General features: G+C 37.5%; 1 protein-coding gene across 3 annotated transcripts in view; it reads left to right on the top strand.

Moving 5' to 3' along the window:
* Window positions 1-14,222, top strand: part of LOC149844825 (membralin-like protein At1g60995) — a 71,933-nt gene that overhangs the window by 8,200 nt on the left and 49,511 nt on the right. For all 3 annotated transcript variants that reach the window (XM_089995304.1, XM_089995301.1, XM_089995303.1), the window contains one exon: window positions 12,823-13,251. In XM_089995304.1, the coding sequence (XP_089851430.1) occupies window positions 12,823-13,251 (429 nt within the window). The remainder of the gene's footprint in view (window positions 1-12,822; window positions 13,252-14,222) is intronic.

Here is a 14,222-nt window from a genome sequence, read left to right as displayed (position 1 = left end):
AAGCATTTCTTGTGGTGTTTGAATATCGTGACAAATGTGCTATCACTTTCTTCATCTCAATATTTTTCTTGTCATCATGGAGCATGAATCAAGAGTGGAGCTCTCCTTCAAACTTAATGAATCCAACTACTTGATGTGGGCATCGGCTATGAAAAATCATTTTAGAGGAAAGAAACTTTGGGGTTTTGTGATGAGAACCTCTCTTGAACCATCGTTGAAGCTCACTAAAGTTGAAGGAGGTGTTGAAAAAGCTCTCATTAGGGATGATAATCTTAAAACCATTAATGATCATCAAATAAAGGTAGATGATTGAGAAAGTAATCATGCCAAAATTTTGGCATGGTTTATGAACAATGTTGACAAAAAAATATGTGCTTACATTGCTAAATTTAGAAGAGCCAATGAAGCTTGGTTTGTATGTATACCCAAAAGGGTTTTGCTGGGCACTATTTTTGTCAAGATAAAATTAGACCCACTAAGCAAAGGGACATGTGTGTTCGGGATTACTTTAGCATTTTGTCCCCTCTTTGGGATGAATTAGCTCTTCTTGAGCCTAAATAAGTGGTTCCTGAAGATATTGAAATGAGAAGAGAGCAAATTGAGAATGGACACTTTTTTCAATTCCTTCATGGTCTAAGACCAGAATTTGAACAAGTGAGAGCTTCTTTTTCATAGGACCAAGGCTATGCCTATTAAAGATGCTCTTGCCGATGTATGTCAAAAAGAAACCTATAAGAATGACGATGTTTTGGCCGTTACTAGGTCAGGTTCCAATGTAAAAACCTATAAGCCATCAACTTTGTAAAACCAAATAACTATATGAAGGGAGTCACTTGCCATCATTGTAATGAACCAGGACACATAGACCGGTATGTCCTAAGCTTAAAGGTAAGATTGCTGTCGTTGGAGAAATCACTCATAGGAAAGAAGCAAGCAAAAATGGAGGAGATATTAAAGACGCGCTTAATCAAATATCAGAAGCACTTCAACAACTTCTCAAATCATCCTCTACTTCGGGTGCCGCCATTGCATCTTCCTCATCTCTTCCAGGTATGTGGATTCTTGATTTGGGTGCTTCCTTTCATATGATACCTCATAAGAATGTTCTTTCTAAAGTTTATACTAATCCTACTTCATCTTATGTTTAAACGCTAATGAAACTTCTTTAAAAATAGAGAGTATTGGAACACTTATTCAAAACATTCTTACAATTTTTTTGTTCAAAAAATAAAGGTGGTTGCAAAATTAAATTTAAACATTTTTTCCGTCTCTCAAATTTTCGATCATGGTTGTAAAGTTTCTTTCTCACATAAAGATTGCACTGTGCAGGATCTTCAGTCAGAGAAGTTGATTGGGCAATGACATAGGAGATGCGATCTTTATTTTATGATTTTTTTGTCCCTTCCACCAAAGTCATTTTGTAATTTTGTACATGTTAAAAGTATTGATATTTGGCACAAGAGACTTGGCCACCCTAGCTTTTCGAAGATGTCTCTCTTTTCTTTTATAGGAAATACATGTAACGAAAAAGACATATCTTGCAAAGATTGCATTTTTGGAAAAATAAAAGCAATTCCCTTTCCTCAAAGAACCTTTGTTTTTATACGACCTTTTGAATTAGTACTTTCAGATGTATGGGGTCCCTCACCTATCATATCAAAAGGAGGTTATTCATATTATGTTATTTTTGTTGATGATTCTGCTAGATACACATGGATTTATTTTTTAAATCATAAATTTGATGTGTTCTCTTTTTTTAAAGAATTTCATATAATGATTAAAAATCAATTCCTAAGCAACCTTTCTATTCTTAAATCAAATTCGGGAAGAGAATACATGTGATTTTCAAAATTACTTTAAAAAAATGAATATTGTCATCAAAGGTCTTGTCTTAGAACTCCGCAACAAAATGGGTTAGCGAAAAAAAATCATAGACATATAATTGAAACCATTAGGACTCTTTTAATTTCCAAGGATATTCCAAAAAAGTTTTGGGTCGAAGCCGTTCTAACTTCAACTTAATTAATAGAACTCCTTCATTCTCATTAAACAATGTTTCTTCATTTGAAAAGCTTTTTAAAATGATTCCAGACTTTAAAAGACTAAGAATCTGAATATTTGGTTGTAGGTGTTATGTTCTTACTCATAAAAATGATAAACTACCTCCAAAAGCCATTGAGTGTATTTTCTTAGGCTATGGAGAAAATAAAAAAAGATACTGATGTTTTGATCCAATAAATAACAAACTTTATGTTTCAAAGGATGTTACTTTCTTGAAAATGAAAATGAGTTTGATAGCAAAGAACCATGAGAAAAAAATGATTATTCATTTCTATTTGATTTATTACCAAGAAATGATGAGTCTAACTCTATTGAGGTATTTGAATCTTTTGACAATGACTCTAGTAGTGAGCGTTGACGATAAGGATAGTGATCAACATGAGAATTTGAATAAACATGTATCAAATGATACACATGTGTATACTAGACGGGGTGAAGGTAATCATCCATGTGCCCTTGACAAGTTCTCTCAAAACATATCTTTAGAAGAATACCAACCTAGAAAATCAAATCGTATCTCTAGTGCTCCAAGTAGATTTGTATCATATGACTCATTCTCTCTAGGGATGGCAGTGGGGCGGGGGCCCCCGCCCCACCTCAAGATTAGAACCTCCATCCCCACACGGGGATGGATTTTAATCTCCACCCCCGCCTTCATCCCCGTTTCATGTCCTCCATCCTCGGTTCAAAAGGGGATGAGGCGGGGTGGGGCTATTGTGAGGAAAAGTGGCGGGCATGAGGCGAGGACGGGGGGGGGGGGAGTGTACGTCCATCCCCGCCTCCATCCCCGAACGGGGATGGATTTTAACCTTCGTTCCCGCCTCCATCCCCGTTTCATACCCTTTATCCCCGGTCCAAACGCCGGTCCACTGCCATCCCTAATTCTCTCTAAACTTTAAAGCATGTTTAATAACTCTTCACTCTTATTATGAACCATCTCATTATAATGATGTCAAACAATACCCTTATTAGAACGAAACAATGAAATTTGAACTTAATGCTCTTAAGAAAGCCAACACATGGGAAATAGTTGATCCTCTCTTAGGCAAGAAACCTATATGATGTAGATGGATATTTAAAGTTAAAACCAAAAGTGCCATTACGTCTATTAAAAAATGACCTATTTTCCAATTAGATGTTAAAAATGTTTTTTTAATGGAGAACTTGGTGATGAAGTTTACATGGAACCTCCTCTAGGGGTGAATTTAAATAAAAAAGTTTTAAAACTTAAAAAGGTCTTATATGGTTTTAAACAAGTTCCTAAGGCTTGGTATGACAAATTTAGTAATGTTTTGATTAATTTAAGATTTATTTTTTGTTATGCTGACATTGCTCTCTTTGTCAAGAAAATAGGTACTACATTTGTGATTCTTCTTCTATATGTTGATAATAAGATCATCACAAGAAACAAAAAAAGAGTTATTGAAATTAAATCAATCTTAAAGAAAATTTTTGATATGTCTGACTTAGGTTTCTTGAGATATTTTGTAGGCATTAAAGTGACCTACTCCCCTAGATGATATATTCTCTCTAAAATGAAATTAGCAGCTCACATATGTGCTAAGTCGAGAGTTTCAGATGAAAAGAAGGTGGAGACCCCAGAAGTCATAAATGCTAAATTAAGACTCGAAGATGGTGTACTGCTTGAAGATCCTACTCCATATCGTCAATTAATTGGATCTCTTACTTACCTCTCCATCACCCGACCTGATATTGCTCACGCGGCTAGCCAGTTTCAGCATGTCCCTACCACAATGCACATGACAACAATAATGTGGATTGTGCGATATATTAAAAATACAATTTCGAAAGGACTTTCTTATCCTCTTCTTCATCTTTTGATTTAGCTGCTTATACTAATGCTAACTGGGGAGGAAATCCAAATGATAAAATCTCAACTACTGGTTTTTGTATTTTTTTAGGAGATTCACTGATTTCTTGGTGGTGCAAGAAATAACAAAAAGTATCTCTATCTTCAACTGCAGCCAAATATCGTGCAATGACTACAACGACAATGGAGATTGTATAGCTTAAAAGTCTTCTCAATGATATGAGTATCATCGTCTCAACACCATCGAAGATGTGCTGAGACAATAAAAGTGCAATTTATATTGCAAGCAATCACACCTTGCATGAGCGTACCAAACATATTTAGATGGATTGCCATTATGTTCATGATGAATATTTAAAAGGAACTATTACATTACCATATGTTACCTTGGAGGATCAGTTGACCGGCTTCTTCACCAAAGCTCTTCTGGCTTCTTGTTTTCTCTTTCTTAGCAAACTTTCAGTTCTTTATCCGTAAAATTTGAGGGGGAGTGTTAAATATATATATATATATATATATATATATATATATATATATATATATATATTCAATGTATTGCCCCGATAGGGGCATTTTAGTCTTTTTTACATGTATTAATAGTTGTTTATTAGAAACAACTTTTTCTTTCTTATTTTTCCTTTATTTTATTTTTCTTTTTTTTTTGAGCTTTGGGGCCCCAATATGACCGTTGGGAGCAGAGTTACTAGTCGAGGAAGCGGGAGCGAGAAGCGATACGGGAAGCGGGAGCGGGAAGCGAGGCACTTTCAAAAATTTAGGAAGCGGGGAAGCGTGGGACTACTTAGAAGAAAATTCCGAACCGTCTCGGAAGCGACCTAGGAAGCGAACCGGAAGCGAGGGGAAGCGGAAAAAATAGAAAAAATAGGGAAGCGCGGGGGAAGCGTGGGGGGAAGCACACTTCCTAGCGCTTCCCAAAAAAAGGGACGCTTCCCTTCACGCTTCGGAAGCGCGATGTTTCGCGCTTCCCCTTTTACCTAGGCGCTTTCGGTAACTCTGGTTGGGAGCTCCCCAACGACTCCAAGAGTGAGGAGCTCCCAAGGGTCCCTCACTCTTTCTTTTGTATATAAATAGGGGTGTTCCCCCTTTACTTGTATTTATTCCTTTCTCTCACATTTTCAATAATACTTATTTTTATTAGCCTTTTGGCATTGTCTCTTTGTGGATTTGTGTGTGCACTTGAAGTGCTTGTTTATTCTCTTTGTATTTGTCTATTACACTTTGTTATTTGTTGCCAAGTGTCTACTTTTCACTACTACTCCCCTAGAAAGAATTACTATAACAATGATGTTTCAAGTGTTCACCTATCCCTCACTTATGAGAATCTGTCTTTTGTCACTCCCCACTGAAATTTCATAAATCCTACTGCTGTTACACCACCCCAACAACCTCCACCTCCTCCTCCACCACCACCTATTCCACTTACCAGTTGCGACCACCACCATCAGCAGCTATCACCCCCATACTGTCCAACCCCTCAATCACTGTCAATAAGAGGTTCAAATTCTCTTTCTGGTTGCTGTGGCTGATTGTTTTGAAATACTTCCTTTTCTTTTTTCTCTACTTCATCCTGGTAAGAAACTGAATCCTTTTTCTCTCTTAAAACTTGCTTAGATCCCACGTGACCTCTCTCTTTCTTAAATTGAAGATGAATAAAGACATGCCAGTGCTAAATTTGTAAAAATCAGCTCCCTCGGAAGCCAATATTCAAGCAAAATACAAATTGAGAGAATGATTGCAGAAAAAGAAAATAAAATTGAGATGTATTGCAAAGGAAAAGTTAAATGAGATTATGCCATTGATGATGCTTTGCAAGTGTGTGTTAAGGGTGATCTTTTTCACTTACAAAAAAATGTTTTTGCTTCTTAATTACCAAAATTGTGAACTGTGACATGTTGAGAACGAGAAGTTTCTCGACAAAATAAATGAATCCTCTTTATCTTGATTTTTATAAATATTCATTGGATATAATGCATCTCAGATTTTGATATGACTCATCCTCAACCATTGGGCTTGCCGAATTGGAAATTGGGCTGAAAATATATTTGATCTGTTGTCCGGGCGTATCATTGTAATAACCACAAATTTTATGCGTAAATTTGCATAATTTATGTGTTATGGGCCTGGGATCCACCTTTCGGATCCAGGATCCATATGTAAATAATATCATATTTGAAATATATATATATATAAAATATAATAAATTAATAAAAATATGCTAGGGATCCACGGTTGGATCCATTTGGACCCAACCTATGGATCCACTTCGCAATGAGTAGCGGGTCCAAATTGCGGACCCTAATACCCATCGAATCTGCAGCGGGTCTCGGGTTCGGACCCGAGCCGCGCCCCGCGTACTGGGTAAGTAACACGTTAAAAAAAACTAAGGATAAAAGCAACCCGATACGGGTTGCCCGATAAAAAGAGAGGGTTAGGGTTCAGAGTGAACCCTAACCCCGCAAGAAGCAAATCGTAATGGGGGAGGAGGTGCAGCGCAACCGCCGGGCAGAGTGAAGGAGGTAACCACCTCCTTCAGTTTCGGGGGCCACCCTCCTACAAATCTTCTGTTCCACCCTCTTCCTCTCATCCCTCTTGTTCTCTCCCCCACTCGCATCGTCGACGTCGCTCAGGGGAGCCGTCGTCGTCGCCTCCCTGCGTGCGACTGCGCCGGCGCCACATCTCCTCGCCGGAACAGCATTGCGACTGTGGAAACAACAAGCCGACCATCGACAACAGCCTCCCGATCACGCCCTTCACGGCGGCTGGAGCAACCTGAGTCGGCCGACCATCGTCTCGCGATAGCGGTCTCCGATCGTCGGAAAAAAACACCGGAAAAGGTAGGATTCTGGCCTTTTCTTGTTGGGTGTGGACTGAATCAATTGTGTTTGGGTCGGTCAAGGGGGAACCCCAATTCTTTTTCATGGTTTAGAGTGTTTTCAATGTGAATCTTGGTCGCCGGAAAAAAACCAGATCGGTGAGCTAGGGTTTCTCGGTAGTAGTGATGTCGATTTGGGGGGTTCCCTTCATTTCTTTATGGGTTTTATGTCATGGACATCTCTTGTTATTTTAGATGGGTTTTCTTGAAGTTTCGTGCGGGTACTTGTTATAAAGGGTTATTTGGTTGCTTGGTTTCAGTTTAGCCTATTTTTCTTGATGACATTCACTATTTGGATGGTATTATGAAGTATCGACCGAATGGTTTTGGTGGGATTTCTATTGGGTTTCTCTCTCCATTGCTTGTGTTTATGTCATGAATATTATGAGTTCCATGATGGTTTTTACGAATCAAGTCGGAATCCCTCTTTTAGCTGCTGTTATTCTTGGCTTAAGATGAGGGAGTCTTCGTGGGGACTGCCACATCTTGAACTGAGTTAAGGGCTGTATAGGTCAATCAGCCTTGTGAACCAGAATGATCATGTAACTATTCGGGAGGTGCGGTCTACTGGGAAAGGCCAGTTCATAGATGGTATGGTTGGGAATTCAGTTGTTATAGAATCTTTATGTTTCAGAGCTTCACGTTAAAGTGAGTTAAAATCTTGAGTTGGTTTCTTGTTTTAATTTCTGTGAATAGTTCCTTTTTGAGATACATTCTGATTTCCGATTCTTGCTGTTTCCCAATATGAGTATCGTATTCTTGAAATTGAGCACGTGAGTACTGATTGGATTTGCGTTGCTGTTTCCATTTGGGTATCATATTCTTAAATGAGATTCCATGTGTTCATTTAACATCTTGCATATTGGTATATCAGTGAAGCATGCATACTTCAAGATTTACTGGAGATTATTCAAATGGGTAAAAGTTTGAACCCTTAGGGTGTTCGGCAGATCCTTGAATCAGGGTTTTTCTTGAATAGTTGATTTGGGGACGGTGATGAACTCACCGATGAATGATGCATGTTTCATTCTTGTGTATGCATGCTCTCTTGTTAAACTGATGGGAGCTAAGTGGTTGTCTGTATTTAACGTGGATACTTGTATCTGAAAGTGATTGGCTGTGTAGTGGTAGATGCTTTTATGAATAAAAATGGAAGAACAGAGTCAAGATGTTAGCATTTGTTATGCAGCTCATAACTCTTACATACCATTAATGCTATTGCTCATTACATTGAGTGCGGTGCAATTTTACACAGGGTGTGATGTTAATTCTATTGGGAATTGGATTGACAAATCTGGTCCAGATTTGATATTTTAAAAGGGTTTGCAATCTGGTCAGATTTGCTAAGTTCAAGAAATATGTAAAGTTGACCAGACCTTACTGAGTTTCATGTTATGTAGATTGAACAGATTGTGCGTATGACCTGTTGACTGTTAAAAACCTACATATGCCTATGTATATGTCAAGAATCCCAGACCTTTGGAACTTAGTTGGATGTTTAGCTAGGAGGATAGCGGGTCCGGGATTGGTAAGCCTGACCATCGTCCTGAGCATGTGCTACAACTTACACTTCTGCCCGGAAATTATGTAAATGTTGTTTTTGCATTTCATGATACTAGTTGTATAATCTTGAAGGTGAGCATGACTAGGTTGTTGATGTTGCTTCTTGAGCATGTATGCTTGATGAGTATGTGTAATTTTATATGCACACTTACACACTCAAAAGGGATATGCAATGGTTAATACCCGTATGTGATGTAGGTAATACATATAGTAAAGATGCATATGATTGAGATATGACATGCTTATGATTGTGTTAGGGTTGCATGAGGGCACATGCATTTGGCACATGTTAGCATGCTTTATAGTTTGTAACATGTGAGGTATTTGATGTTTATTAATATGTCATGGCAAAGTTGTTTTGATATAGGTGCATACATGATATGAATGTGTGCAACCCAGAAATTTCAATTGCTAAATCTGGGTTATGTTCATGTGTGTGGATGTTAACACATGAAAAGGTTTCCTATGCCTACATTGATGGGACATATTTGATTATTGTGCATCGGTGAATTGGTTTCTACTACATGTGCATACACGAAATTGATGTGTGTTTAGCATGTAAAATCAGGTATAAATGTTCTTATGTGCTTATGGATGATGGATGAATGCATGTGTGTTAAGTGGTTACATGAATGCACTTACACATGGATGGTGAACACATGTATATGATTATGGTAACTCATGCACATTGTTAAATTGGTTTGGATGGATATGTATTTGGAGGCATGTTGACCTCATTGCATAAATTGCAAGTTATGATTTTTGTATATGATGCATTGATGGTCTAAATGAATCATCACAGGCCTGGAGAGCCTTGGCTTGGGTTGCTCTTTTTTTAATTATTTAAATGCATTGCAATAATCATATTTACATGATGGTTTTAATTGTGCTGTTCTATTGTTGCCACGGGTGGGAGGTCATGAAGAAGCTACGCATTGGTGATTTGCGAGCTTATGTTGCATGTTGATTTGCAAGCCTATGATTAACTTTGCATGTTGGTTTGCAAATGTGATTTTATTGCTCTATATTGCACAGTTCGATGTGTTTCCACGGGCTGGAGTCTCACGATGGTTCTCGCAGGGGTTGATGCGAGCTTTTGCCTTGTTTTTGCATGTGGAACTGCAAAACTCAATAATTGGCTCTTAATAAAAAGATAATGAATAAGAACAGTGTAATATACGTTCTGGGATATCTCATCTGCAGAATGAGGATCTTAGAGTTCCGGTCTTGGGGAGACTATGAGGATACAAAAACTCCGTGTGCATAAATTTGGTCCCCTGAACCCGATATTGAGGTTCATTCTCTTGGCCACAGTTTTAGGGAGAGTCCGCCACTTTACCCGGGAGTGGTGTGTTGGTCACAACTGTGAGTTTGTTTGGTACCAAGGAAGTGACACTTGTGGGCGTGGGGTGTCCCTTGTGTCTCCGATATTAGATGTGGAGGTCTAATGTTTCGAAGGTGATTCGGTCGAGGGCTAAGTTGGAACCCAGTAATAAAATACAAATTGTGTGTTAAGCTACCCTGGGAACCTACTTGACCTCGGGGTTTGTACCCGTTTAGTGTATCCGCGAGCAACGATAATTAAAAAAGAGGAACTTAAATTGTATGCATTTAATAGGGCATGCATATGGAAGAGAAACTTAAGGAAAGATAATAAGATGATTCATGCATTACACATAAGTCATGCATTTTCCTGCTATGCATTAGAACATGCATATGTTATCTGTTTCCTTAATTGTTATATATTTGGTGGATGCGTGATGTTTAACTTTCAATGTATGTTAAATGTCTTATTGTACTAAAATTGTGCATCATGATATGGTTTAATGTTTCTTTATGTATAATGGATGTACCTTGTGGTATGAATGCGTACCCGAATTATGAATTGTCATAATTGCATTTCTCTGAATAATTGTGTGGATTCATATTGTGGTTGTGAGATATATAAATGCTGCTATTGATGTTACCTGCCAATTAACTTCTGATAAATTGTTGACTGTCGTAGCATAGACCTTTGTTTATTTTTTGTATATACTGAACATCATATTTGACACCCATATCACATACTGGATTCATGATGTACCGCATTAAAAGTTACAGATTTTCTACTTAGACAGTTGTAGTCTAATTCCTATAAATTTCAGGTGAAGAATTAGAGTTAGGAGCGGCTGCGGGACGAGACTTCGATCGGGATTTTGGATTTACTGTTCCAGGGATAGTGTGAGAAACTCTGATCTTAATTTTCATTGATATTGAAATGAAAAGAATGTTTTGGTCTTGCACCACTTGTAATGTTCTGGAATGCTTAGCCCTGTGGTATGACTGGTTTTCGCTGCATAAAAAAAAATTCTCGAAAATTTGGGTTAAGGTTTCGGGGCGTTACAATCATGACAGATGTTTTGGCTTCAGTTGTTAGTATGTATCAAACAATAGCATGACGAAGAAGAGAGAAAAAGAGGAGGAAAAGCTTAAAATAAACTTCATTAGTCTTGAGAATGAGAAGGTACAACCAGAAATAGGGGACATCCCCTCTATGGCACTACAAGACAAAAACAATTGACTCTACTCTCTACCACTAGCTAAGGCTAAAATACAGAAGTTGACTCTACTCTTGGTGAACACATTCGTAATCCGATTCTTAGAGCCCACATGCTCAAGAGAGATGATTTTATCTTCATAGACCCTCCTTGTAAAGTGACAATCTATCTCAATATATTTAGTTCTTTCATGAAATTTCATATTCTTTACAATATGAATGACACTCATATTGTCACAATATAAGGAGGTCCGACCATCGATAGGAACTCCCAACTCTCCCAATAGACATCTTATCCAAATAATCCAAGTTGTAACCTAAGCCATTGCTCCGTATTTTGTTTCAGCTATAGATAAGGCAACTCTTTGCTGTTTCTTACTTTTCCATGAGATTAGGGAGCTCCCAAGAAAATACAAAAACTAGTAGTAAAGAGATCTCAGGTCAAGCCTCTAAAAGCAGCATCACAAAAGGTTCTCATATCTGTGCAGGAGGACGATGAAAAGAACATCCTATAGTGCATGATGTCCCTCACATATCTAACAATTCAGAGTACTACAGCAAGATGAACTATCCGGGGAGTGCTCATAAACTAACTGACCACATGAACAACATAAGTGATATCTGGCCTAGATATAGTCAAATATATCAAGCTCCCGACTAACTGCCTATATACCACTAGATCATCTAGTTCCACTCCATTTGAAGCTCTTGGCTTAACATTAGCTTTCATAGGAGAATTAACCCTTTTTGAATCATCTGCTAATCTTGCCTTCACAACCAAATCATTTGCATACTTATGTTGGGACAAGAAAAGCCCTCTCTTTGAGTATGCAATCTCGAAGCTAAGAAAGTATTTAGGAGGAAAAGCTTTTCATTTGGACGATATCCAATCATATTGGTTGGATCTTCTTCTCAATTTCTCTCTAAATCAGTTGTCCCAGATAGTCACACTCGAAAAATGTTTGAAAAGAAAACTTATGAGAGAGTTTAGGTGCTTAATTAGGAATTGGTGGGCTATGAATACCTCTTCCTTTTTCTGAAGATTGAATAAAATCCTTTTGTAAATAGGAAATTCCAATTTAACTCTCAACAAAATGATAGACACTCAGGCAGCCATCTTTCAAAATTTATCGAGTGATATTTTGTGCAGGCATCTTGCTGCTTCTCTTATTATGTAATAGTATTATAATAAGTGCTATTACTTGTGATTATGCTGCTTTTGTTATGGTACCTATTATTGCAATAAGCTGATTTTATTAGTAACTGTTATTTTTCTTTTTAATTTTTCCTTGGTTTTCTTTGTGGGGAAGGGGGTTAGGTTAGGATTGTTGCGGCTATCTGCAAAGAGTTTGGATTGCTCCCGATGCATAACACTAAATAGGCATTACATAAACCATCTAACATAAGAAAATTCTGATCTTTGTAAGCTCTGTTGAGGCTTAAGCTTCAAGAGGAAGCAGTCAGATGTTTCTTCGATGTTTTCTGTTTATTAAGCACCAAGGTGAAAGACCTCTATGTTGCTTGAGATTGTAAACTAGTGTGATGATCACCGTCAACCACTTTATCACATATTGAATCTTTTTATTTTTTTGAGAAATTTTATGAAGACTGATCTTTCCTTTTCTTTCTATTTGTTGTTTGTTTAGTAGTTTTAATTCTATGAGTTTTCCATTATCAGTCAAATTTGAGTTTGTCGTAGGTTTCTTTTCGAAAAATTTTTCTTAGCTTCATACAGCAAACTTTAGGATTATGCTCTCTCTCTCTCTCTTTGTGGTACTGCAGAATTACCCTTCGTTCACTCTTAGGTTTCTGTTTTTTGTGTTTTTTAAATTTATGTTGAAGTGTTAAGAACGGATGTGATAACATTATTCGTTTAAGCATGAGTCAATATGCTGATCTTGCTGCTTTATTAGTGCTAAACTGTTCAACCTGTTTCTGCAGATAACAAGTGCAGGATTATGGTCAAAGAAGACAGATGTTGATACTTCAGGGGACAATATTGAGCACACTTTGACTGAGAACTTTCAGATTCCAGACGTTGACACAGTCGGGTTTATGTTTTCATCGGCTAAATTTTGGCTGAGTTGGATTGGATCAGGTGCTAGGAAGGGCAAGGGAATATTGAAGTCGTGGAGACATGATAACGATGTTTTCGAGAATCAAGGTGAAAGTGCAACAGATAGTAGTGGCTCTAGGCCTTTATCAGATGGAGCGGAAATAAAGGTTGTTCCAGAGGCTGCACATGTTGGTATGTCTCCAAAGGATTCATTTAGAGCTGCTGTTATTCACTTTTGGAGGAAGTGGCATGGGCATTTCTCTTCGTTATGGAAAAAGACAAAATACATATTTCTTAATGTTGATCAATTATGGGTGAGTTTCATCAGTGGAAGCACAATTTTCCTCACTTTCAGTAAAAGTTTTTTCACTACATTAGCTAATCATTTAGGATACAATGTTATAAGATGTTCTGGGCTGGTTACTTATTTAATTAATCAAAAGTTTTATATGGTTGTGCATTGTTGGATCTCTTTGCACCCAAGACTAATCTGTTTTAGGACTTTTAATATTTCTCTGTCTTGCACGGCATTCTCTTTCATTTTATTGTCAAAGGTTATTTAGGTTGTTTTCAGTTGCTTCCTTTGTTTGGTTGTTTTCTTTTACTTCAATCCTGGTAGTTATAATTTGTTGCCTGCAATCATCAATTTTCCTTGTTGCCTGTTGATTGAGTTATTTTTATACAAGTGGATCAAGTAATAATCTACCCCTTTAAGTGGGAATTTGAGTATGTTTGAGAAGCAAATCAACACATGAAACTTGCCTTAGTTACCAGCCTACCACCACGCGAGTAGATGATTTTGAGCTTATTTTGAGGACCATGATCTGTGAACTGGTGGAGTTGGTTTTCCATAGGTTCCAAGTTGGGGCGCAAATGGATTGGATACAGGTTGGACCATGTCAGATCTGGATTCAAATCCAAAACATATCCAATCAGGTAGGGGTGATACGGATCTGAAATGCATGTCATAAAACTGATTCAGTAAAAAAAAGATTAAAGAGAAGCTTTTTTTATGGGTAAAAAATGCAATTGGAGTGGATTTTGATCTGAAGATCCAATCTAAAAGGCCAAACTGAATCCAAAAATAGACTTAGTAATCAAATCCAAATCTGATCCAAATGCACATTGGGGGTCCTGTTTTAAGGATCCAAGTCCGAAAATAATATAGTGAATTTGGATTGGATATCCAATCAGTTGCACTCCTAGATTCAAGCCAATTAAAGGTCATTTAGTGAGTCATTCAGGCCTGATAAACTTTGACTTACTAAATATAATGAGTTTTAAC

This window comes from Nuphar pumila, chromosome 2, assembly GCF_984573655.1.
Source record: "Nuphar pumila chromosome 2, dmNupPumi1.hap1.1, whole genome shotgun sequence".
Lineage (NCBI taxonomy): Eukaryota > Viridiplantae > Streptophyta > Magnoliopsida > Nymphaeales > Nymphaeaceae > Nuphar > Nuphar pumila.
Note: the sequence above shows the minus strand (reverse complement) of the source record. Positions and strands in the feature narration are given on the sequence as shown.